Raw genomic sequence first — 25,395 nt, 5'->3', positions numbered from 1 at the left:
TGAACGTTTGGATCAAAGATTCTAAAGAAGAGTCCTCATCAAAATGGAGAAAATGCAGAACAGAATTTCCAGTTCACACTGAATCCAGACTTTTTGGAGCCATTGTGGCTGGATGAACTCCCAAAACTGTTACCCTGAGATAACCTTTAAACCTTAAACCAAAAATATCCCCTGAAGTCATCTTTAAACCCAACAACCCCCCCCCAAAAAAAACCCCAAACCCGTTGCTGTCGAGTGGATTCTGACTCATAGCGACCCTATAAGACAGAGTAGAACTGCCCCATAGGCTTTCCAAGGAGCACCTGGTGGATTCAAACTCCTGACCTTTTGGTTAGCAGCCATAGCTCTTAACCACTACACCACCAGGGTTTCCAAACCCAACAACAGATTAGCGTAATTAGTTTTAAAAAAAAAAAGTCTGCCTTGAGCACTGCGCTCTTTTGAAGAACTATCTCTATGGGGTCAAATTGACAACAGTAAATGGAAAGATTAGGTAGGAAGCTTAGGGGGCAGTAAGTCTATGTTAATGGGGGAGGAACAATTTGGAAAAGGAGAGTGAGAATGGTTGTACAAATCAAAGAATATAATCAATGTCACAAAATTGGACATGTAGAAATTGTTAGTGTATGTTCTGTGCCAGCAGTTCCAATCCACCAGGCGTTCCTTGGAAACCGTATGGGACGGTTCTACTCTGTTCTATAGGGTCGCGATGAGTGGTAAACAACTCCACCGCAATGGGTTGGGTTGGTTGGCTGGTTCTTCTGTGTATATTTTCAACCACAATAAATAAATAATTCAAAAAAAAAAAAAAAAGGAGACTGAGGTTGGGAGAGATGGGGTGTGGCCAAAAGTCGCTGCACTCGGAGATGGAGGCTGAATTCGAGCCTCCGACTTGAGCCGGTGATTTTACCCGCCTCACTAAGGCGCCATCCCCACTGTCCACCAGGGGGCACCAGAGGCCGAGCGAACGGTTTGAGGGGGGGCACCCTTCCCGCCCCCCCGCCCCTCCCTCCCCTCCGCTCGGCTGCGGGCCCCACCCGGCTCAGACTGCTCCGGACGGGACCGCGAACACAGGCCGTTCTGCGGGCGCCTCGGATCCCAGCGGGACCCCCGCCCAGCAGTCTGCACACCCGGCCCGGCCCGACGCCAGCGAGCCCCGTCAGTGAGTGGCCCCCGCCACCCGCCCGTGGAGCCCCCGAGCCTGCCCTGGCTTCACATTCCTTTGCCCACCCAAAGCCTCGAGGTCCCCCCAGTCGGTAACGGTCTCTCCCAGCCTCCCCAGTCCCTGCTGAATCTTCCCAGTCTCCCCACTCTCCCCGGCGCTTTCCAGTTGGTAGTAGTGTTTCCCACTCTCCCCAGTCTCCCCCAGCCTTCTCCAGTATCCTGTCTCCTCTCTCCTCATCCCTGTCAGTGCGTCACGGTCTCCCCCAGTCTCTCCCAATTTCCCTCACTTTCCCGGTCTCTCCCAGTCTCCCCCACTTCTCCAGTCTCTCCCACTTCCCCAGTCTCCTTCACTCCCTCCTAACCCCTCTTCCCATCCTCCTAGCCAGGGAGATCTCCTTAGGGTCTCCCCTCCATCGCCCCCATTTCTGTCCTGCTTAGCCCCTCCTAGTGTCCAGCACTTTCCTACCTCACCTCTCCCGCTGCCCTTCCAGCCACCCCCAAGCTTCCTCCCGGAGATGTCCCCCAGGCTACTCCCTGCCTGGGAAACTGCCTGTGATCCCCTCCATGTGCCCCTCCATGTGTCCACATCCCAGGCCCCAGCTCCTGCTTCTTCCTACTTCTCCAGCCACTCCTTCCTTGACTTTCCTTTTTTTTTTTTTCTTGGTATCATTATGATTTAATGAGTTTTAGCATATTTGAATTGCCATTATTTTTGATTCTCAAATTATCCTATTTTTGGCCAGTGGGAGCCTCTTTCAAGCTGGGTCCTGTGTCCCTTTGACATGTTCCCATCAATCTCTGAGCACTTCCTTACTATCAAATCCAAGCTCACTCATTCTTTCCCTGCCCCGGCCCTGGAATCTGCTATTTCTCCAATGATCTCTGGTTTCTTTTAGTGGAGAATGGTATTTAGAGACTGCAATCTGACCAAAAGCTGTTTTTTCAAATGATTAGTAAAATTGACAAGCAGCTAGGTACACTGATCAAGAAAAAAGAGGGAGAGCAAAGACAAATTGCCAATATCAGGAATGAAAGAGGGGCATCACTACAGATCCTACAGACAATAAAAAGCCAGTAAGGGAATGTAGAGAACACAGTCTGGATGCCAGGGATACTCACTGCTGCTGGATTGCTGATTGTTTCTCTCCCTAACCTTAGACTTTATGATAGGAGCCCAGGTTTGAGGTCAGATTGCCTGGATTTGAATCCCACCTTGAGCATTTTCTGGCTAAATGGTCATGGATGAGTTCTTTTTATTTTCCTGAAGCTCCATTTCCTTGTCAAAAAAAATGAGAATAATAATAGACCTACCTTCTAGGGCAGTTATGAAGATTAAATGAGGTAATTCATGTAAAGTGCTTAGAGCAGTGTCTGGAATGTAGTAATCATAAATGTTGAGTTATTGTTTTTGTTAACCCCCAAGGCTCCTCATGCCCAAAGACCCTCATGTCCTGGGTGCATCCAGCCAACCCCCTCAGCCTCATTTCTCATCCTTCCTCCTTGTTCCCCTGTGTCCAGCCACCCCAGCTAGTTCACAGTTCCCAGCATCCACGGACCTCTCAAAACTCCAGGTCTTTGCACATACCATTCTCTCTGCCTAAATGCTCCTTTTCCTGCCCACCCTTCACAGAGCAGCTCAAAAGTCAGCCTAGCCCTCAAGCTTTGCTGATCCTGTGGTCAGTTCATCATGCCCTCTCTGGGTGCCTGGCATTTCCCAGGCATCACTGACCATTTGATGCTAAGGTCATCTCCTAACTGGGGGCTTTGGGCAGGTAGGGGCTGGTCTCTGGCTCATTTCTGGCTTTATAGCTCCTGATACACAGAGTGACTTTAGTAAAAATTTGTCAAATGATGGAAGAGGGGAAGGGAAAAAGAAAAGAATGAAGGAATTAAAGAAAACATTTCTTCCAGGCCAGTTCTGCATCCTTCCATTGGTCTCCCATCATCAACCCCCTTTTCTTCTACCATTAACCCCTTCCTCTTCTTCCAACTGGTTCAGTTGAATCCCCCTCTTTCTCCTTTATCCGTCTCCTCCAACCATTCCACCACTGATGCCCGCTTTCTCTTCCATCCATTCCACCATCAATGTCTCCTCCAACCATATCACCATTAATACTCTGTACTCCTCCTCTACCCATTCCATCATGAATATTCTCCCTTCCCTTCCTCCTCCTCCAGCCATTTCTTTGTCAATGCCCCGTCTTCACCCAGCCATTCTACCTTCAGTCTCCCTTCTCTATCCTTCTCTGCCAGGCAGCCCTCCATTAATGCCCTTTCCTCCTCCTCTCCACTCATTGCATCAGCGTTCTCTTTCTCCTCCTTCATTCATTCCTTCATCAACCCCTCTTCTGCACTGATTTCTCCATCATGCTCTCACCTCCTCTTCCTCCATCCATTCTCACATCAACATCCCCATCTTCTTCCAACCATTCTACCGTCTCTCTCCCTTCTTCTTCCTCTTACTCCACAAGACAGTCCATCATCAATGCCCCATTCTCCTCCAGCCATTCTACCTTCTCTCTCCTTGTTCTCCTCCACCACCACCACCACCACCGCCAGGCAGTCTACCATCATGCTCCTGTCCTCATCCAGCCATTCTCTCCCTTCTTCCTCCTCTACCAACACTAGGCAGTCCACCAGCCCCTGTCCTCCTCCAGCCATTATAACTTCTCTCTCCCTTCTTCTTCGTCTTCTTCCTGTACCAGGCAGTCCACCATCAATGCCCTCTCCTCCTCCCACAGGCAGCTCCCCACTCACGTGTCCCCCTCGGTGAGCCCAGTGGGTAGCAAGCAGCCACCATGTTCAGCTGGCTGAAGCGGAGCGGGGCGCGGGGCCAGCAGCCTGAGGCCATCCGCACCGTGACCTCGGCCCTCAAGGACCTCTACCGCACCAAGCTGCTGCCCCTGGAGGAGCACTACCGCTTCGGCACCTTCCACTCACCCGCGCTGGAGGACGCAGACTTCGACGGCAAACCCATGGTGCTGGTGGCCGGCCAGTACAGCACGGGCAAGACCAGCTTCATCCAGTACCTGCTGGAGCAGGAGGTGCCTGGCTCCCGCGTGGGACCTGAGCCCACCACCGACTGCTTCGTGGCAGTCATGCACGGCGACACCGAGGGCATAGTGCCTGGCAACGCCCTTGTTGTCGACCCTGACAAGCCCTTCCGCAAACTCAACCCCTTCGGAAACACCTTCCTCAACAGGTGTATGGCGGCACGCCCCACGCTCAACTGTGTTTCTCTCCTTCTCAGCCATGGTTCCCTTTTCTCTACCTGATTCTCCCACCTCCTGCCTCTATTCTTTTTCTGCTTTGATTACTCCCTTCTCTGGGGAAGCAGAAAAGGATTGCCATAAACCCCATTGCTGTGGAGTCGATTCTGACTCTTAGTGACCCTATAGAACAGTGTAGAACTGCCCCATAGGGTTCCCAGGCAGACTGCCACATCTTTCTCCCGTAGAGTGGCTGGTGGGTTCAAACTGCTGACCTTTCAGTTAGCAATAGAGTGTTTAACCACTGTACCACCAGGGCTGGGTTCAAATCCTAGCTCTACTGCTGGCTAGCTGTGTGGCCTTGGGCTAATGGCTTAATCTCTCTGTGCCTCTTATCTGCATCTGGAAAATGAGGCTAATTGTTGTCTTTGTTTCTTAGTGCTGCTATAACAGAAATACCACAAGTGAAAGGCTTTAATGAACAGAAATGTATTTTCTCAGTTCAAGAGGCTAGAAGTCCGAATTCAGGGTGCCTGCTCTAGGGGAAGGCTTTCTCTGTCCTCTCTGAAGGAAATCCTTGTCTCAGTTTTCTCTACCATTTCTTCTTGGTGTTTCTTGGTGATCTCCACATGGCATCTGTCTTCCCCTCATTCATGGCTGCTGCTCTCTGTGTCTAATCTCCTCTTTTTATATCTCAAAAATCTATAAGACACCCCCTACACTGATCTGACCTTATGGACATAACAAAGAAAACCCTATACCCAATGAGATTATTCTACAGGTATAGGGATTAGGATTTCAACACATATTTTGGGGGGACAAAATTCAGCCCATGACAGCCCCAGCTTACAGGTGGTTGTGAGGATTGCATGAGTTAATGCATGTAAAGTGCTTAGAACAGCGCCCAGCACAAAGTAAGTGCTCGGTAAACGTTAGCTATTATAATTTTTGGGTGGTTTTTACTATGATTTTACAGTTATTCTGTACTCTGCTCTCTCACAGTTCCTCTCTTCGCTGTCCCTGCTTCTCCTCTGTGCAGTTGTGATTTTGTTTCCTGTGTTTCATCCTCCTGCCCTTTCCTGCATTGACCCTGCCCTTTCTTCGGCCCACAGGTTCATGTGCGCCCAGCTTCCCAATCAAGTCCTGGAGAGTATTAGTATCATCGACACCCCGGGCATCCTGTCAGGTGCTAAACAAAGAGTGAGCCGCGGTGAGTGAGGCTTGACTCCTGGTCTGAGGGAGGAGGGACAGGAGACCTGGACACCTGGGTCTGAGGGAGAAGGGGTTCGGGACAGGGACTCCTGGTTTGAGGGAGGAGGGGGCCTGGGCTGGACTTCTGGGTCTGAGGGAGGAGGGGCTTGGGGGTCCGGACCTTTGGGTCTGAGGGAGGAGGGGACTGGGGGTCCGGACCCTTGGGTCTGAGGGAGGAGGGGCTTGGGGTTCCGGACTCCTGGGTCTGAGGGAGGAGGGGGCTGGGGGTCCGGACTCCTGGGTCTGAAGGAGGAGGGGGCTGGGGGTCCGGACTCCTGGGTATGAGGGAGGAGGGGGCTGGGGGTCCAGATCCCTGAGTCTGAGGGAGAGGATGTTGGGGCCCAGGCTCTCTGGTAGGACTTGGTCTGTGTTCCCTGAGCCTAGGCCGGCTGAGCAGCAGAAAGGAGCTAGTGGGAGGACGTGACCTCCATGTTGGCGCAGGGGGGAGGCGTGTGGGTGAACACGTGTGAGCAGGGCTGGAGCGGCAGGTCCGGGAGGATGGAAGAATGGAGCGGGAGAGATCCAGAGAGAGGGAGACAGATACAGAGAAAGAGAGAGTAGTAGAGATTCGGAGGGCAAGGCAGCGATGCAGAGAGAGAACCCCAGCCAGGCAGGGAGGCCCCGGGCTCCACGTCTGGGCCACAGATGGGCAGGGGGGAGGGGGTCTGGGCGGGGGCCAAGGCCGGGCCCGGAATTTATAAACAGCTGCGCAGGGGGAGCGGCGGGAGGTGCATTCCAGCGGGGCCTCGGGAGGGAGCTGGCCCCACCCTGCCTCCACTCGCCCCGCCCCGCTTAGCATCCCTCATCCCAAGACCTGTCCCCATCCGCACCCCCCAAGGCCCCTGGCCTCAGAGACCAGGAACTGGGGCAAAGGAGGCGGCGGAGTGGGGCAGAGGGGACAGAGGAGGCAGTCATGGGGCGGGGAGTGCGGAGGGTGACGGTGTCCCTGGCCCCTGCCCAGCGGTTGAGGGGGTGTCGACCAGTGGGAGAAAGGCGGGAGGTAGCTGGCTAAGCGATTGGGAGGGCGCCCGGCCAGCCCAAGAGGGGAGGTGGAGGGCAGGCGGGCACTTCCTGGGGCTCCCACCCAAGGGGCGGGGCCTGGGATTGCAGGAGGGGGCGGGGTCTCCAGGCCAGGCGGGGCGTGGGGGGTGGGGGGTTGGCGGTAGGGGGTGACATAGGGAGAGGGTAAAGAGCCAACTTCTTCCCTGGCTTTGGCGGGTAGATGAGGAGGGAGAGTTGGCCCATCTTTGTATGTGTGTGTTTGTACATTATTTGGGGCGTGGTTGCCGCTGTGTGTGATATCTGAATACACACATGCCTGAGATTTGAGCATAGTGGGCCCCTCTCCAAAAAATAAAACAAACAAACCCATTGCCATCGAGTGGATTCCTGCACACAGCGACTCTATAGGACAGAGTAGATCTACCCAACAGGGTTTCCAAGGCTGCAGACTGCCACACTTTTCTCCCACCCCTGGGTTTGGTTGGGTTCAAACTGCAGACCTTTCAGTTAGCAGTGGAGCTCTCAACCACTGCGCCACCAGGGATCCATACTGGGCCCCTGGCTGGGGTCTTCACATCTAGGCTCTGCTATTTTTAAACTGTGGGACCTTGGGAAAGTCACTTCACCTCTCTGTGCTGCAGTTTCTACGTCTGGAAAATGGGAGTCCTTATAGTATCAGTCTCGTAAGGAACCCAGGTGGCAAGAACGGTTAAGCTCTTGGCGGCTAACCAAAAGGTCAGCGGTTTCAACCTATCCAGCAGCTCTGCAGGAGGAAAGACCTGGTGACCTGCTCCCGTAAAGGTTAACCTGTAGCCATTGAGTGATTCCAACTCATAGCGACCCTATAGGACAGAATAGAATTGCCCCATAGTGTTTCCAAGGAGCAACTGGTGGATTCAAACTGACTACCTTTCGGTTAGCAGCCGAGCTCTTAACCACTGTGCCACCAGAGCTCCTCTGGCAAAGATTACAGCCTAGGAAACCGTATAAGGCAGTTCTGTTCTGTCCTGTAGGGCCGCTATGACTCAGAATCGATTCGATGTCACACAACATAGTATCAACCTTGTAGGTTGTTCAAAAAAATCAAACCAAACCCCATGTATTACAGAGTTGAATTGCTCTCTAGGGTTTTCTGGGCTGTAATCTTTATGGAAGTGGATCACCAGGCCTTTCTTCTGTAGTACTGCTCGAGAGTTAAATTAGTTAAAACGTGTGATGCATTTAGAACAGAGTCAGGCACATAGTAGGTGCTATGTAAGTGTTAACAATTATTATGTGATCGCCATCGTGAGCCCCAGGGTCCCACAGAAGTCTGAATATCCGTGTGCAGAGCTCAGCTCCTCTCTGCCACGTCTCTCTGCCACGCTGACTCAACCTCCCTCCCTCCACCCCTCCCTGCCCCATGAGACACACTTTCCAAATCTGGGCTAGTGTGTGTTTGTGTAGACACTGGGGGAGAAGGACCCCCCCCAGCTGCTGTCCCTCCGGTAACCCAGCCCTTCCTCCCCCAAAGCCATGCCCCCCACCCCTGCCCCATCCCTTCCCTAGTGGCCCTCAGGAAGCTTGCTTTCTCCTTGGTGGCCTGGGACCTGTGGAAGCCCATGGGGCTCTGGAGGTGGGCTTCCAATCCCTGTTCTTCCACCTTCTAGTTGTGTTCTTGGTGGGTAAGTCCTTTAACCTCCCCATGTCTCAGTTTCCTCATCAGGAAAATGGGTTTCCTAGGGTTGTTTTGGAAATCATGGTGGTGTAGTGGTTAAGAGCTATGGCTGCTAACCCAAAGGTTGGCAGTTCAAATCCACCAGGTGCTCCTTGGAAACCATATGGGGTGGTTCTACTCTGTCCTATATGGTTGCTATGAGTCAGAATTGATGGCACCAGGTTTTTCAGGGTTGTTTTAGGAGCCTGGTGGCACAGTGGTTAAAGCGCTCAGCTGCTAACCGAAAGTGGTGGTTTGAACCCACCAGCTGCTCCTCGGGAGAAAGATGTGGCAGTCTGTTTCTGTAAAGATTTACAGGCCTGGAAACCCTATAGGGCGGTTCTTCTCTATCCTATAGGGCGGTTCTACTCTATCCTATAGGGTCGCCATGAGTCGGAGTAGACTTGATGGCATCAGATTTGGTTTTGGTTTGGAAAGTTGTTCTGAAGATTCAGCGAGTTAAATGAGAGAGACCCTTGCACTAAGTGGGCTGTGAATCAGCAATGGGCTCTGTTCTCCAATTACCTTCTCCTCCCCCGGTCCTCACTTGGTGTCTCCTCCTTCAGGAAGCTCTCCCTGGTTACCCACAGTGCCTGGCATAAATCATAACTCACACTTGCTGACCATTTACCACGCGTCCAGCACTGTATTGTTTAAAAAAAAAAAAAAAACACTTTTGTTGAGGTATAATTTACATTCCATAAAGCTTATCCATTTTATGCATGTGGTTTGATACCAAGCACTGTTTTAAGTGCTTTATGTATTTTAGTTCATTTCTATTTGTTTCATCATCACATCTCCCTGTGAAATCCTTCCTGTTATGATTTCCGTTTTACAGAAGAAGAAACTGAAGTTCAAAGAGGTTATGTGACTTGTCTAAGGCGACACGGGATGGGGGCAGAGCAGGGATTCAAACCCAGGTTTTCCCTGGCTGCCGAGTCAGGGGTCTCAAGGGCTCCTCTTCGCACTCCCAAGCATCAGTTGTTGAATGCACTCAGGAACGAGTGAGTGAACAAGCTCTTAAATTAGAAAATGAATGGTGAAAAATGAGTGAACAAATGAACGCAGGAGCCAGCCACTGGGATGGGTGATCCAAGGGGGCAGGAACCTTGTCTGTGTGCTTACAGTGGAATCCCCAGCACCTGGTTCAGGGCATTAAATTTGGAAGTAACATTAAAAATGTTTAACATCTGCTCTAGCAAGGACACAGCCAAGGCCAGGCATGAACTCTTTAGTTGCTGAATTGCGAAGAGATCGAGGGGTCTTGGGGAAGGGCTGGGGTCTTGGGGAACACTTTAGGAGAGCTAAGGGGTCCAGAGACTCACAGGGTCCCTTAAGAAACTCTTCAGTATTTTACCAACCTGTACTTCCGTACTGGAGTCCTTAGATGGTGCAAACGGTTACCATGCTCGACTGCTAACCTAAAGGTTGGAGTTTCAAGTCCACCCAGAGGTGCCCTGGAAGAAAGGCTTGGTGATCCTCTCCCAAAAATTAAGTCATTGAAAACCTTATGGAGCACAGTTCTACTCTGCACGCATGGGGTTGCTATGAGTTGGAACAGACTCAGTGGCAAATGGTTTTTTTACCTTCTTACCACGTTGTTGTTGAGTCACCCTCAACTCATGGCGACCCCATGTGTTTCAAAGGAGAACTGCTCCATAGGATTTTCTGGAATGTAATCTTAATGGAAGCAGATGGCCAGGCCTTTTCTTCTGTGGTACCCCTGGGTGGGTTTGAACCACCAACCTTTAGGTTAGCAGTGAACACAAACCACTTGCAGTCATCTAGGGACCTCTGCGGCTGATGGACTCAAACCACTAACCTTTCAGTTAGCAGCCAAAGCACTTAACCACTGTGCCACCAGGGCTCATTCCTACCATACCAAAACCAGAAAACCAGCCCGGTTGCCATCAAGTTGATTCCAACCCATAGTGACCCTAGAGGACAGAGTAGAACTGCCCTATAGGGTTTCCAGGAGCGGCTGGTGGATTTGAACTGCTGACCTTTTGGTTAGCAGCAGGATCACTTAACTAACCACTGTGCCATCAGGGCTCCATTCCTAGCACACTGCCAATATCTGCTGAATGAATGAATGAATGAAGGGAGAGGTGTGTCCTCCCCTCCCCCAGCCATATAGCTCCAGAAGCTGGGACCAGAGTGATGGGGGAAGCTCTGGGGGACTGGGGAGACAGAGCAGTGGGACACACTCAGGACTTAGGCTATTTCATACAGACAAGAATTTCCATAGTTAACAACCTGAACATCCGTACAGACCCATCCTCAGTCCTAAGGAACATAGGCGCCCTAATGGCTGGGGGCGGGGCTGAATGCTGCCCTCTGAGCCCCTGCTCTTCCCCCTCCACCCTAGGCTACGACTTCCCGGCAGTGCTGCGCTGGTTTGCCGAGCGCGTGGACCTCATCATCCTGCTCTTCGACGCCCACAAGCTGGAGATCTCTGACGAGTTCTCGGAGGCCATCGGCGCCCTGCGGGGCCACGAGGACAAGATCCGCGTAGTGCTCAACAAGGCCGACATGGTGGAGACGCAGCAGCTGATGCGCGTCTATGGGGCGCTCATGTGGGCGCTGGGCAAGGTGGTGGGCACCCCCGAGGTCCTGCGAGTCTACATCGGCTCCTTCTGGTCCCAGCCCCTTCTCGTGCCGGACAACCGGCGCCTCTTCGAGCTGGAGGAGCAAGACCTGTTCCGCGATATCCAGGGCCTGCCGCGCCATGCCGCTTTGCGCAAGCTCAACGACCTGGTCAAGAGGGCCCGGCTGGTGCGGGTGAGCAATAATGGAGGGTGGAGAAGCAGGGGCAGCTCTGGCTGCCAGTCCTCTGACCCTGCTCTTGTGAGATTATTCACTGATTGGTTAATGATCTTCATACTGCTAATATCTGTGGAACGAATGAATGAATGGATGACACAAAGGGGGTTGGGATGGGGAGTTGCATGGAGAGCTCTTCCTTCTCCTTTGCATTTGAGGTCCCTGGGGCGACCAAACAGTTTGCATTCGGCTGCTAATCGAAAGGTTGTCTGTTCCAACCCACCCAGGGTGCCATGGAAGAAAGGCCTGGCAACCTGCATCTGTAAAGACTGTTGTTGTTAGTTGCTACCAAGTCCGTTCTGACTCATGGCAACCCCATGTATGCGGAGTGAACTGCTCTATACGGTTTTCAAGTCTGTGACCTTTCAGAAGCAGATCGCCAGGCCTGTCTCCTGAGGTGCGTCTGGGTGGGTTCGAACTGCCAACCTTTCGGCTAGTAGTTGAGCACTTAACCATTTGCGCCACTCAAGGACTCCTCTGTGAAGATTACAGCTAAGAAAACCCTATGGAGCACAGTTCAACTCTGATACACATGCAGTTACCATGAGTCACAATTGACTTGACAGCAAGGGGTAAACCACTGTATTCCTTTCTTTCTATCTTTGTCTCTCTATCTCAGTGTCTTCTCAGCTCCTCTCTGTCCTGTTACTCCTTCATTCATTTCTTACCACCAGTTAGTTGGTATCAGGTCCTGCCACTGCTCACAAAACCACAAGAAAAAAAAAAAAAAACTTACTGCTGTTGAATTGATTCCAACTCATAGGGACCCAATAAAACAGAGTAGAACTGCCCCCAGTGGGTTTCCAAGGAGCAGCTGGTAGATTCAAACTACCAACATTTTGGTTAGCATTCTCACTCTGCAAAAGTCAAGTTCTCACCATGGCCCATAAGGCCCTGCAAGATCTGTCCCCTCTTTCCCCTACCTTCCCAGTCTGTTCTCATCTCCTATCCTCTCTCCACTGCTCCAGGAGCCCTGGTGGTGCAGTGGTTAAGTGCTCAGCTACCAACCAGAATGTCAGTGGTTCAAACCCACCAGCTGCTCCACAGGAGAAAGATGTGGCAGTCGGCTTCCATAAAGATTACAACCTTGGAAACCCTGTGGGGCAGTTCTGCTCTATCCTATATGGCTGCTATGAGTTGGAGTCAACTCAACAGCCATGAGTTCTCTATTGCTCATCTGCTCCATCACACTGGCCTCCTGGCTGTTTCTACAACACACCAAATTCAGTTCTGCCTCAGGACCTTTGCACGTGCTATTTCCACCTCCTGGAGCCTTTCTTACCCCGACACACACCCAAAAGCTGGAGGATATCCACATGGCTCATATTCTCATCTCCAATCATACTTACATGTCAATTTCTTAGGGAGGTCTCCTCTGCTCCCCACTTCTATGACTATCTCCCCCTGCTTTACCCCTTACCCCAGTGTCGTTCTCTTCACGTGTTCATCTCTGCTCTTACAGTCTCTGTTCATGAGGTTTCTGTGTTAACTGTCTGTGTCCTCCACTCCCATGGAAGCTCCACAGAGTCAGGGCTCTTTGTTTGGTTCCCTGCTGTCTCCTCAGCGCCTGGAACAGTGCCTGGCTCAGTAAATATTTATTGGATGAAATGACATTCAGGAAACACATTCAACAAAACCTCCTCTGTGCCCGGCCCTGTGCTGGGCAGTACTGAGGACACAGCAGTGACTGAGACAGCCCCGGCCCTGCCCTATCAGGGCTCGCAGTCCAGGGGAGGAGACGAACCTGCCTCCAGACAGTGATGGTCCAGGCCGATTAGGGCTGGGATGGAGAAGCCAAAGGGGAATCAGGGAGGGCTTCCTGGAGGGGAGAGCATCGGAGCTTTGGCCTGGAGGATGACGAGGACAAGAAAGGGACTACACAGTGAGACCAGCCAGTACATGGACCGGAGGTGAGAGAAACCATGGCCAATTTGGGGAAGAGGAAAAATGTCAGTGTTGAACCCGGTGTAGACAGTGTGAGGAACTAGATTTGAGACTGGAGACGTGGGTGGGAAGGAGACTTGCCTAGGCCTTGTGGACCATGGTGAGGAGCCTGTGCTTTGTCTCGAGGGTACTGGGGAGCCATGGAAGGCTTTAGAGCCGGGAAGGGGCAGGGGCAAGTTCCAGCTGCCTTTGGGAGGGTGGATAGGAAGGGGCAAGATTGGAGCCAGAGAGTAGGGAGGAGGCTTGGGGGCAGGGTAATGGGGAGCAGAGAGGCCCCTGGACCAGGACAGGGCCTTGGGGATGGGGGAGAGTGCTGGTTTAAGAGTGATTTTGGAAGCTGCCAGGGTGGAGGTGGGGCAGGAGGCTGGGCAGGCAGGGAGGCTGAAGAGGTTCTAGTGGGTGGAGGAGCCTGAGGTGTTGGTTTAAGGAGCAGCTGAGAGAGGGTGAGTCAGAGCCCCCACCCCCACCCCAGGAATCCTCCTTGGGAGGGAATGGCCAGTGTGGACAGGCAGCTGCTGGGGCCTCAGAATCCACCTTTCCTCCTCCCCCGCTCTGGAGCTCCTCTCCCTCTCTGTCTCTCAGTTCCCATATCCTACCTTTCTCACTTTTTCTCCCTCCTTCTCATTCTTTCTCTAACTCCCCCAATATTTTCTTTTCTGTCTCTTTTTTTTTCCCTCCTAGTCTGAACAGCTCTCTGGCCCTGTCTTTCTCTCTCCTCTCTGTTCCCCTCTTTCCTTCTCTCTTGTCTCTCCCTATCTCTCTCCTTCTCTCTCTCTCCATCTTTTCCTCTCTCCATTTCTCTGCTTCTCCTCTTTTTATCTCTCTCCTTCTCTGTCTCTCTCTCCCTCCATCTCACTCCCGCTCTGTGTTTCTCTCCCTCTCTTTGTCTCTAACTCTGTCTCTCTCCATCTCTCTCGCTCTCTCTCTTTCCATCCCTCTCCCTGTCTTTCTCTCGGTCTCCCCCTGGCCCACCTTTGTTTCCCCAGGGATCCCTGTCCACCAAGCCCCTTAGGGAAGCAGACAGCGGGAGTAGGAGCCCAGGCCCTGGGGACGGAGGGGCGGGGTCGGGCCGGACACCTGGAGCCCCCGCCAGGCAGGAGGCAACTCCGGAAACCCGGACAAACCCGGAGTCCTGGCCCCCAGCCCACCCCGCCCTGCCCTCTTATCTCTTCCTGGCACCTTCCCCCGCTTCCTCTCTGGAAAAGCCATCAGGGCCTCCCCTCTTCTTGGTCCCCAGGAGCCGCCCATAGGCCCCGCCCCTCCACCCCATTGGCCAACTTTCACAGGCCCACCCCCCCACCTGGCCTCACCCCTGCCCTGATTGGCCCCTCAGACCTACAGGCCACTACCTACAGAGCTATCAGTGGCTCCCCAGTGCTGCTCAGGACACAGGCGCCCTGGGCGTGGCACTCAGGGCCTGCTGTGACCTGGCCCATTCTCCCACTCCTCACATATGACTCTGTCACTGTTGGTGCTGCCATCATGGAGTAGCCCATGCCATTTACCTTTCCCCCAACGGTATGAGGCCTTCCCGGACCCTTGGTAGACCACCCCCATCCTTCTTAGTTTCCCCGTCTGTACTGTGTAGGGGATTGGATGATTCGCTCTGGCTCTGGCAGTTGGTTGAAGTGAAAGCTGCTAAGAGGGGTGATTCCACGATGCTGTGGTGTTTGACAAGTCCCTGGGGTTAGTGAATGGTTAATAGCACTAGGCTGCTAACTGAAGGGTTGCTGGTTAGAGTCCACCCAGAGGTGCCTTGGAAGAAAGGCCTGGTGATCTACTTCCCAAAAAATCAGGCACTGAAAACCCTGTGGGGCACAGTTCCACTCTGACACACATGGGATCGTCATCTGTTGGAGCCAACTCAGTGACAGCTGGTTTTAACCAGGGCTTCCAGAGAGTTTGAACCCCTGAGGAGAATTTGTATTTCTAACAAGTTGTATAACCTGCTGAGAATTACACCCCAGATAGACTGAATCAGAATCTACATTTTAACAAAGTGATCCTTATGTATAACTTCCTAGGAACTTGTTAGATATGCAAATTCTAAGCAGGGGTATGAACTGGTTTGAAACCCTGGTTTTAACTGGTAGTCCTTGAGGCCAAGATCTTGGAAGGGTCTGACTCTGAAGAGGCCAGAATGCCCAGAGCCTTCAGCTGAACTCTGAGGTGGCTCGGCGATATTCGTTCGATAAACAGTTACTGAGCGCCTACACGAGCTGGCACTGTTCTAGGGCTTCAGGATACAGCCAGGAACAAGTCAGAAAATATTCTCTTCTCATAGAATTACTTTTTAGTGGGGAAGTGAACATTAAACAAATAAATTTATAATGTGATATATATCATATGTGATAAGGAGCCCTGGTGGTGCAATGGTTATGCACTCGGCTGCTAACCAAAAGGTTGGCAGTTCAAATCTACCCAGTGGCTCCTCGAGAGAAAGATCTAACGGTCTGTCCTGTAAAGATTAAAAAACAAAACTCAAACTCAACGTTGAGTCGATTCTAACTCATAGCAACCACAATAGAACATAGTCCAAGCAGCACTTGGCTGCTAACCAAAAGGTCGGTGGTTCGAACTCAACAGCTGCTCCATGTGAGTAAGATGTGGCAGTCTGCTTCCGTAAAGATTACAGCCTTGAAAACCCTATGGGGCGGTTCTGCGTTGTCCTATAGGGTTGCTGTGAGTCGGAATCCACTGGACAGCAATGGTTTTTTTTTTTTTTTTTTTTTTTTGGTTTGTGGCTGGAGGAGACAGAGGGTGACGGGGGGGGGTGAGGGGGTGGAGGTGAGGAATCAAAGTGAGCCAGATGCCACTAGAATATTTAACATTCTAAACCTATGATTCTTCACAAGAATTTTCGAACAAGTGTTTTTACTTGAAATTTTAAAACCTCCTGGTAAAACATTCATGCTATGTCAGATGTGTTCTCTGCCAGCCCTCATATTCTACCCCCTGGAGGCAACCCCTGGAATGAATTTTTTGTATCTCTTTCCAGGTATATTCTGTTTTTATACAAGCATGTTGTTGGTAGTTGCCCTCTAGTGGATTCCAATTCATGGTGACCCCAGGTGTTTAAGAGTAGAACTGCTCCATAGGGTTTTCAAGGTTGTAACCTTTGGAAGCAGATTGCCAGGCCTTTCTTCCGAGGCACCTCTGGCTGGGTTTGAACCACCAACTTTTCAGCTACTAGTCAAGAGTTTAATTGTTTGCACCACCTAGGGACTTCTAAAAGCATATATATTTAATTATCAAGCTTCCTATAAAAAAATTCGGACATACCATGCTATTGGAAAAAAAAAATTTTTTTTTTTGGTTTGCTTTTTGATCTTTGCACGTATAGTTCAGTGACATTGTGTTCATCATGTTCAGTCATCACCATTAACCATTCTCAGATTTTTCCATTGCTTTTAACAGAAGCTGAAGCTCATATTTTGATGCAGGGAGACAGACTAAGTTAAAAAAAAAAAAAAAAAAACCTGTTGCCATCGAGTTGATTCCAACTCATAGCGACCCTCTAGATCAGAGTAGAACTGCCCCATAGGGTTTCCACTGAGCAGCTGGTGGATTCGAACTGCCAGCCTACTGCTAAATAAAATGACGACATGTTGCAATAACTGTTGTGAACAGATCAGTAAGGGTGAAGATGGAAAATAATTGGGTGATGGTGGTTGAGATCCCTGGGTGGCGCAAATGGTTTGCACTCGACTACTAACCTGAAGATTGGCGGTTTGAACCCACCCACGAGTCTCTCAGAAGAAAGGACTGGCGATCTGCTTCTGTAAAGATTACAGCCCAGAAAACCCTATGGGGCAGTTCTGCTCTGCCCCATGGGGTGGCCCTGAGTGGGAACTGAGTCAATGGTTTCGCTGGTGGTTAGGCATCTGCTTTCTATGAGAGTTCCACATCTAAAGGATGGGGAGGGAACCAGCTGTGCAGAGGCCCCGGGCAGAGTTCCAGGTGGAGTGAACAGCATGTGCAAAGGCCCTGAGGTGGAAGAGAGGTTGGCATGCTGGTAAAACCAGGGAGGCAGGTGAGGAAGCTGGAGCAGAGCGAGTGAGGGGCAGACTGGGAGAAGATAACGTTGGCTGGATCGGCAGGGGCCAGATCATACAGGGCAGTGATTCCACACTTGCTGGTCTCAGACCCCTTTACATGACTAAAAATTATTGAGCACTCCAAAGAGCTTGTATATATGTATATTAAATCTGCCCACAGTAAAAATATTTACCATATTAGAATTAAGACAAAGATTTTAAATATTTATCTACTAATAATTCATTTTCCAATCCCAGTTGCTGTCGAGTCGACTCTGCCTTACTGCGCCCCCATGTGTGTCAGGGCAGAAGTGTGCTTCATAGGGTTTCCAGTGGTAGATTTTTCAGAAGGAGCTCTCCGGGTCTTTCTTCCAAGGAGCCTTTGGGTGGACTTGAATTGCCAGCCTTTTGGTTAACAGCCAAGCACATGAACCATTTGTACGACCCAGGGACTCCCTAATAATAAATACTGATATTAATTAGTGATTAATAATTATGTAATAGTATTTTTTAATAGAATAATGTTTTCATAAATGTTTTCAATAAATTTTTAATAACACGTCAATATTGATAGTTAATACTAGAATTAATAATTCATTTACTAGAGTTAATAATTCATTTACAATAACAATAATAAAGCTATTACATGTTAACCTAAACAATGTACGTTTTATGGAAATAAGCTATCTTCGACCCCCCCCCCCCAAAAAAAAAATTAGATGAGTAGCCCTGCTGTACGTTTTGGCAAATCTCTGGAATGTCTGGCTGTCGAGAAGACAGTGGATTCTCCTCTCTGCTCCTGTGTTGTGTTCAGTCATTTGCACTATCATATCTTGTCTCCTTTTAAAAACTCCACCATCCACTCCAGTGGGAATGAGAGTGAAGAAAGAAAAGAACATCTTAGCATTATTATTAAAAAGGAGTGCAAGTGGCACAGTGGTTAAGCACTCAGCTGCTAACCGAGAGGTCAGCTATTGGAACCCATCAGCTGCTCCATGGGAGAAAAGACCTGCGATCTGCTCCCATAAAGCCTACAGCCTAGGAAAGCTAGTGGGGCAGTTCTACTCTATGATATGAGGTCAGCATGAGTTGAAATTGACTCGACAGCAACAAATTTGGTTTTTTTTATTATTATTAAAAGGAGTCCTTGGGTAGCACAAACAGATAAGCATTGGGCTGTTAACCGAAAGGTTGGCAGTTCAAACCCACCCAGACACACCTCAGAAGAGAGGCCTGGCAATCTGCTTCCGTAACGATTATAGCCACGAAAACCCATAGAGCAGTTCTACTCTGTAACACATGGTGTCGCCATGAGTTGGAATTGACTTGATGGCAACAGGTTTGGGTTTTTTGGTTTGTTTATTTAATCTTTATGGACTCAGATTGCCAGACCTTTGTTCCGAGGTACCACTGGGTGGGTTCCAACCTCCAACCTTTAGGTTAGTAGCTGAGAGCAGATGTTTGTGTCACCCAGGGACTCACTCTGAAAGATCACAGCCATTGAAATCCCTGTGGAGCACAGTTCTACTCTACACACATGGGGTCAGAATCGACTCAACTGCAACGGGTTAAAAGTGGCACAGATCTGGGTGCTGGGCCAAAATTCCAAGTAGGGTGGTACACCATGGAGATGTCTGGGAATGTTAACGATTAGCTGTGTGAGCCCTGCGCCCCAGGGACAGGCCTGGACTGGTACGTCAGACTGGGAGTGGACAGCTAGGAGGGCCACCAGGAGAGGGGCTGAAATCACTCAAAGATGAGAGAAGAGCAGAGCCTGCACCCCAGAGGCTGCTTCCGTAACAATTACCACCCCAGAGAGACAAGGGAGGGGATCTCAAAGTGTGACCCCCACCACCACCACCAGGAACAGCTGTTGTTAGCTGCTGTGGAGATGGCCCCCAACTCATGGCACCCCTATGTGTTACAGAGTAGAACCGCTCCATAGGGTTAGGAGCCTTGGTGGTGCAGCGGTTAAAGTGCTGGACTGCTGCTAACCAAAAGGTCAGCACTCGGAACCCACCAGCGGCCCGGCTGGAGAAAGACCTGACAATCTGCTTTCGTAAAGATTCCAGCCAAGAAAGCCATATGGAGCAGTTCTACTTTGTAACACAGGGTTGCCATGAGTCTGAATTGACAAGAGGGCAATGGGTTTTTGTTTTATTTTTAGGGACGTGACACAGCTTGTTTATCCATTCACCTGTTGAGGGACACCCTGGGGCAACCTGGGTTTTAACAAGCCCTCTAGGTGACTCTGATGCAGGCTTAAAGAGACCCACTCTGCTTCCTCCCCCCCGCCCCCAGGTGCACGCGTACATCATCAGCTACCTGAAGAAGGAGATGCCCTCCGTGTTTGGGAAGGAGAACAAAAAGAAGCAGCTGATCCTCAAGCTGCCCGTCATCTTTGCTAAGATTCAGCTGGAACAAAATATATCTCCCGGGGACTTCCCTGATTGCCAGAAGATGCAGGTGGGAGGCTATCCAGCAGGGGGTGGGAGGGAGGACGGGACCCTAACCTTCTGTGAGCTCCAGGTCAAGATCTCAGGAGCTGAAAGGATGGGTGGGAGATTCTGGAAAGCACCTTCTGCACCATGGGGGTGTGGCTTTGTGAGTTAGGATAAGCAAATGAAGAAAAGCCAAGAAACCAAACCCATTGCCCTCGAGTCGACTCAGTGACCCTATAGGACAGGGTGGAACAGCCCCATAGGGTTTCCAAGGCTGTAATCTTTACGGAAAACAGACTGCTGCCACATTTTTCTCCCACAGAGAGGCTGGTGGATTTGAACCACTGACCTTTTGGTTAGCAGCTGAGTGCTTAACCACTATGCCACCAGGGCTCCTTAAGCAAATGAAGCGAAAAACCCAAAATAACTGGGTGGCGTAAACAGTTCAGCCATCGACTACTAACCAAAAGGTTGGCAGTTCAAATCCACCCAGAGGCACCTTGGAAGAAAGACCTTGTGATGGATGTACTTAAGAAAGATCACAGCCATTGAAAACTATGGCCCACAGTTCCACTCTGACACAGGTGGAGTCACCATGTGTTGGAGTTGACAATGGCAACTGGTATAATTAAGACAGAGGTTTAGTTCTCTCTCTCATGAAAGTCCCAACGGTGGTCAAGGGCTGATTTGGCCCTTTACAGAGGGAGGGACCCAGCTGTCGTATTTCTTCTCCATGTCTGGCCTCTGGTTCCAAGCACACCTCATGGCTGTGGAAACTCCGGCCATGGTGTCTGCATTCTAGCCAGCAAGAAAGGGGGGAGGGGGAAAGAGAAAGGGAACAGTCTCTCCCTTTAAGGACGTTTTCTGGAATAGGGCTGTTCAGTAGTCCTTTTTACGCTGATTGACATGTTCTGTGCTGCATTGTTCAATATGGCAGCATTGGTGAGCTGAGGTTTGTGTGTGTCTATGATGCTGAGCAGATTTCAGCAGAGCTTGCAGACTAAGCCGACCTAGGAGGAAAGTCCTAGTGATCTACCTCCAAAAATCACCCAGTGAAAACCGTGTGGATCAAAGGTCCAGTCCCAACCAATCATTGGGATGATGTAGGATCAGGCAGTGTTTAGCTCTGTTGTGCATGGTGGGGCTCTGAGTATGGGCCTGCCTGGATGGGAGCTAACAACAACAGCTACATGTGACTACTGAGCCCTTAATATGTGGCTGGTGCAACTATGGAGGTGAAGTTTAAATTTCATCTAGTTTTAATTAATTAAAATTAAATAACCAAATATGCCTAGTGGCTACTGTATCAAACAGGGCAATTCTATTAGTTGCCCTTGCAAATTGTGCTTACATCCGATTGGCCATGAGTGGCTGCAAGGGATGCTGGGAAATGTAGTCTTTAGGGGGCCACATGCCTGGGTAATATCCAGGGATTCCAGTACTGATGAACAGGGAATAAATGGATAATGGGGGGCCACTGGGAGGCGCCTTACATGTCTGGGTCTAGGATTTCCAGTGTTGGCGGAAAGCATTGGATGTGGCAGCATGGTGGAAACATCGCTGCAGTAACCAAATAAATATGGAGCAGAGTTGTGGCCAGGTTCAGGCACAGAGGCAGGGGACCAACCTCCTGACACAGGCCTCTTCTCGACTGAGTTATGCTGATATTCAAAAGCCTACAACTTCTGGGTCTGAGAAGGTTCTAGCCCAAGACTCTGAGGGCAGTGGTGTCACTAGAGGGGTGCAGACCACATCCCTGACACTGTCAGGGTGTGACACCAAAATGACCCCATGATGGCACCCCCTTACTCCTCAGTGCCCCCATCTCTCCCTGACAGGAGCTGCTGATGGTGCACGACTTCACCAAGTTCCACTCATTGAAGCCAAAGCTGCTGGAGGCGCTGGATGAGATGCTGACGCACGACATTGCTAAGCTCATGCCCTTGCTGCGGCAGGAGGAGCTGGAGAACACCGAGGTGGGTGTGCAGGGTGGTGCCTTCGAGGGCACCCACATGGGCCCCTTCGTGGAACGGGGGCCCGACGAGGCCCTGGAGGATGGCGAGGAGGGCTCGGATGAGGACGAGGCAGAGTGGGTGGTGACCAAGGACAAGTCCAAGTACGACGAGATCTTCTACAACCTGGCACCTGCCGACGGCAAGCTGAGTGGCTCCAAGGCCAAGACCTGGATGGTGGGCACCAAGCTGCCCAACTCTGTGCTGGGCCGCATCTGGAAGCTGAGTGATGTCGACCGCGACGGCATGCTGGACGACGAGGAGTTTGCCCTGGCCAGCCACCTCATCGAGGCCAAGCTCGAGGGCCATGGGCTGCCCACCAACCTGCCCCGCCGCCTTGTGCCACCCTCCAAGCGGCGCCACAAGGGCTCTGCTGAGTGAGCCGCCCACTGGCCCTCCCTCCCACCCTGCTGTGGCTCCCCAGCTCTGGTCAGCTGCACGCACACCTCCTCCCTGGCCCACATGCCCCCCGCCTGCCCACCCTGCCCAACTGTAAGGACCAGGGGGTCTCCCTACCTCCCACTCCCAGACACCCATGTCCTAGCATCTAGTGGGGACCAGAGGAGGGGCAAGACCTCTCTGCCCACCCTTCCTGTCCTTGCACCTCCACCCTCACGTACATTTAGGCACATCACACCCACACCAGCACACACACAGATACATACACACAGGCAGCCATCTATTCCTCAGTCATTCACATATTTATTGAGCACCTACTCTGTGCCGGGCCCTGTTCTAAGTGCTGGGGATTAGAGCAGAGAACAAAATAGACAAATGTGTCTGTCTGGTGGAGCTGAGATTCTCAGGAAGAGAGGGCGCCATCATAAACACACACACACACACACACCAGGGTGACCCTGGTGCAGCTGAGATTCTCAGGAGAAGAGGGCGCCATCATAACTACACACACACACATCCCTAACCAGTGTGACCCCCTTGCCTCTCTGCACCAATGAGCGGCTACTTGGTTGAAATGACTAACAAGCAAGCCCTCCTGACCCATTCAAGGACCACCCCACCCCATCCTCAGGCCTCGGGACCACTGGGGGTGCTCAGAGAGAAGACAAAACCTCTTACTCCCTCAGCTCGCCATCTTCAGCCCCGCTCCCAGCTCAGGACCGCCCCCCGAACCTGGCCACACCCATCTCTCCACTAAGGATCCCGCTGTCCACAGAAAAACCCCGTCAGTCATTGTTCCCCTGCGGCTGCCCACCCCTTAAAGTTCTTTCGGCCTTCCGCCCCACCTGGCCTGGACTGAAGCCCAGCGCGTCCCCGCGGCTCCTCTGCAGGCTCCCACGGCTGCTGGTCCGAATTTTAGAATGCTAGGGACACAGCCTCTTGGCCCACTGTCAGTCCATATTTAAGTAGAGTCCTTCCCTGATACAAGGTCCCGGCCTATATTTTAGCCCCCTTTTCAGGAATGTCATGGGAGGGTAGGGTTTCTTGGTGCTACAGCCCTCCCCCTCCCTAAAGGGACTTCTCAGCCCCCACGCTTTTTCCTGCCTTCACTACGTATTAGTGCTTGAGCCTGGCGGAGGAACCCCATGGAAAATTGGGGAGAAGCGGGGACCCTGCCCCGTCCAGGTTGCTCACGGGGACTCCCACGTCCACTGTGGACCCTCACCCCATGCCCAGGAGGGGCCTGTGAACGAATCGTGTCCCCACAGAGCAATAAAACCAAGGCTTCTTCTCATATCGGAGTCAGGCTATGCTGGGGAGGGCTGTGGTGGGGGTCGCTGCCCCAAGGGAAGGAAGGCCTTGAGCAGGAGAGGGGTCCCCTCCAAGCTCCCAGGGGCAGGGGCGGAGTCCATGACTCAATCCAGCCGAGCCTGGTGACTCAGGCCTGGGCTGGGGGCCAGACCGACATATTTTCCGAAGAAAAGTTACTCTGGGGCCCTCCCGCTGGGACATCCCTCCTTCCCATCGCCCGCTGCGAGGGCCTGGGAACCGAGCCCTGGGGCGGGACCTTGTGTGCACAAGAGCTTAAGCACAACGTGCTGTCCCCGCCACCCTCCCACCACTGGCACGCACTCAATCTAGGTACACAACTTCTGACACGTAACGTCAGGGACAAACGGGCTCCTTGGGGGAGGTGATTACGGCCACAAGGACCATCATTGTACGCGCGCGCCAACCTTCAAGCCCCGGAGACTCGCAGGCCTTGTTATGCAGCGCACTCTGGGCTCGTAGCCCCGCGCACTCACACCCAAGGCCACACCCACGGCGCCCCGGGACACGCTGGCCAGCGCGCTCTTCCCACCCACGCTCGCCCCGTTTCGCGGCTCCTGTCGCCCTCTGGCGGACACTCGGGAGCTGGACAGTTTGATCACCGTCTTGTCCCCCGCCCGCATCTCGAGGTGCTACGTGCTCAGGGCTCGGAACTACAGTTCAGTGCCTATCACCTTGCTAAGGCTCTGCGCAGGGATTCAGCAGCGCCTGCTGTGTGACCTCTGAGTGACGCCTTCCCTCTCTGTGCCTCTTTATGTAGTGGCGAATGGCCTTTCTGAGTCCCTGGATTCCTTTGGATGGTTGCCAGGGTTCAAGAGCTTCCTTCCTTATTTGTAAATAGCAAAAATTAGTTGATGCAAAGATGAAGTCCCCCGGGGGTGAGGCGGTAACAATAGCTAACATTTAGATGCCAGGCAGTCTTAAGTGCTTTACATGTTGTTGTTAGGTGCCATTGAGTGACACCAATTCATAGCGACCCCATGTGACAGAATAGAGCTGCCGCATAGAGTTTCCTTCAGTAAGGATTACACCTCAACATGAAGAAAACGAAAATTCTCACAACTGGCCCAATAAGCCACATCATGATAGAGTGAGAAAAGATTGAAGTTGTCAAGGATTTCATTTTCCACGGATCCACAATCAACACCCATGGAAGCAGCAGTCAAGAGATCAAGAGATGCACCACCCTGGGCAAATCTGCTGCAAAAAACCCCTTCAAAGTGTTGAAAAGCAAAGATGTCACTTTGAGGACTAAGGTGCGCCTGACCCAAGCCATGATATTTTCAATTGCATCTTATGCATGGAAAAGCTGGACAATGAAAAAGGAAGACCAAAGAACAACTGAGGCCTTTGAATTGTGGTGTTGGCAAAGAATAGTAAACATACCATGTGTTACAGGGCAGGGCTTCCCAGCTCAGGACTAAGCCCTGCTTAGGTTCTCAGCTTCTTCTGACCAAGAATGACAAGGAGAGGCTCAGAGGTTCTACACAAACAAAGGTTTATTAGAAAAAGTCTCGTGAGGGAGAGATGGAGAGGCGTTTTCACCTACACTAGCCTCCAGTCTCTCTCTGAATGAAGGATTTCTTAGGGCTTATTTTTTTTTATAGAAAGGTTTTATCTTTATTCATTAGGTGGGTGGAGATTTTCAAAAGGGGAGGGATTATGAAAATCAAATGCACTCATAGAATCCAAGATGGATTTCCTCGCAGCAGTTGCTGGAACTGAGATGGAGTCTGTCACAAAGGCTGCTGGGATGTCAAACAGGGCTTATTCTGGGATGTTGCGCGTGTGTGATGTCTCTGGATCCTGGTTCAAGTCCCGGGCAAGGAATCTTTGTTCATGGCTATCTCATGTGGAAGGTCATTCACAGGTTACCTTGATTTTTACTGAGCATGCTCTGCACCTGGTGGGGGACTTGAAAAAAAACAAAGGAGAGTTATCAGTAATTTATACCTGGTCAAGCATATTTTTTTTTTTTTTTTTAAATATAGCCGCCCTTCATCTTGTCTGAGCACCTAGTTTGTTAGTCACAAGTAGTCCTCGAGTGCCAGCAGTAAAAGTTATATGGTGGTCTGCACTTAGTTTTAG

The 25,395-nt window shown here is 51.3% G+C and overlaps 1 protein-coding gene across 3 annotated transcripts; it reads left to right on the top strand.

The window, feature by feature from the left end:
* Nucleotides 1–1,040: 1,040 nt before the first annotated feature.
* EHD2 (EH domain containing 2) lies at nucleotides 1,041–23,709 on the top strand. 3 transcript variants are annotated; one of them, XM_049902510.1, is made up of 6 exons: nucleotides 1,041–1,162; nucleotides 3,906–4,366; nucleotides 5,486–5,583; nucleotides 10,691–11,103; nucleotides 19,428–19,592; nucleotides 21,406–23,709. In XM_049902510.1, exons 2-6 carry the CDS (start codon nucleotides 3,963–3,965, stop codon nucleotides 21,958–21,960), a joined length of 1,635 nt encoding a protein of 544 aa, XP_049758467.1. In that variant the 5' UTR covers nucleotides 1,041–1,162; nucleotides 3,906–3,962; the 3' UTR covers nucleotides 21,961–23,709. The 3 variants fall into 3 exon arrangements, with proteins under 3 accessions (XP_049758467.1, XP_049758470.1, XP_049758469.1); XM_049902513.1 differs by having other exon boundaries at nucleotides 3,870–4,366; XM_049902512.1 differs by lacking the exon at nucleotides 1,041–1,162 and adding an exon at nucleotides 1,169–1,256.
* The last annotated feature ends 1,686 nt before the right edge of the window (nucleotides 23,710–25,395 follow it).

The sequence above is a fragment of the Elephas maximus genome, chromosome 11 (genome assembly GCF_024166365.1).
Source record: "Elephas maximus indicus isolate mEleMax1 chromosome 11, mEleMax1 primary haplotype, whole genome shotgun sequence".
Taxonomy (NCBI): Eukaryota; Metazoa; Chordata; class Mammalia; order Proboscidea; family Elephantidae; genus Elephas; species Elephas maximus.
The sequence above is the reverse complement of the archived record's forward strand: the minus strand, read 5'-3'. Positions and strand labels throughout refer to the sequence as shown.

Coding starts and splice junctions, on each gene's coding strand:
- EHD2 (XM_049902510.1), top strand. CDS start 3,963: ATGTTCAGCTGGCTGAAGCGGAGCGGGGCGCGGGGCCAGCAGCCTGAG. Junction 5,584..10,690: donor TAAACAAAGAGTGAGCCGCG/GTGAGTGAGGCT, acceptor CCTCCACCCTAG/GCTACGACTTCCCGGCAGTG. Junction 19,593..21,405: donor CTGATTGCCAGAAGATGCAG/GTGGGAGGCTAT, acceptor TCTCCCTGACAG/GAGCTGCTGATGGTGCACGA.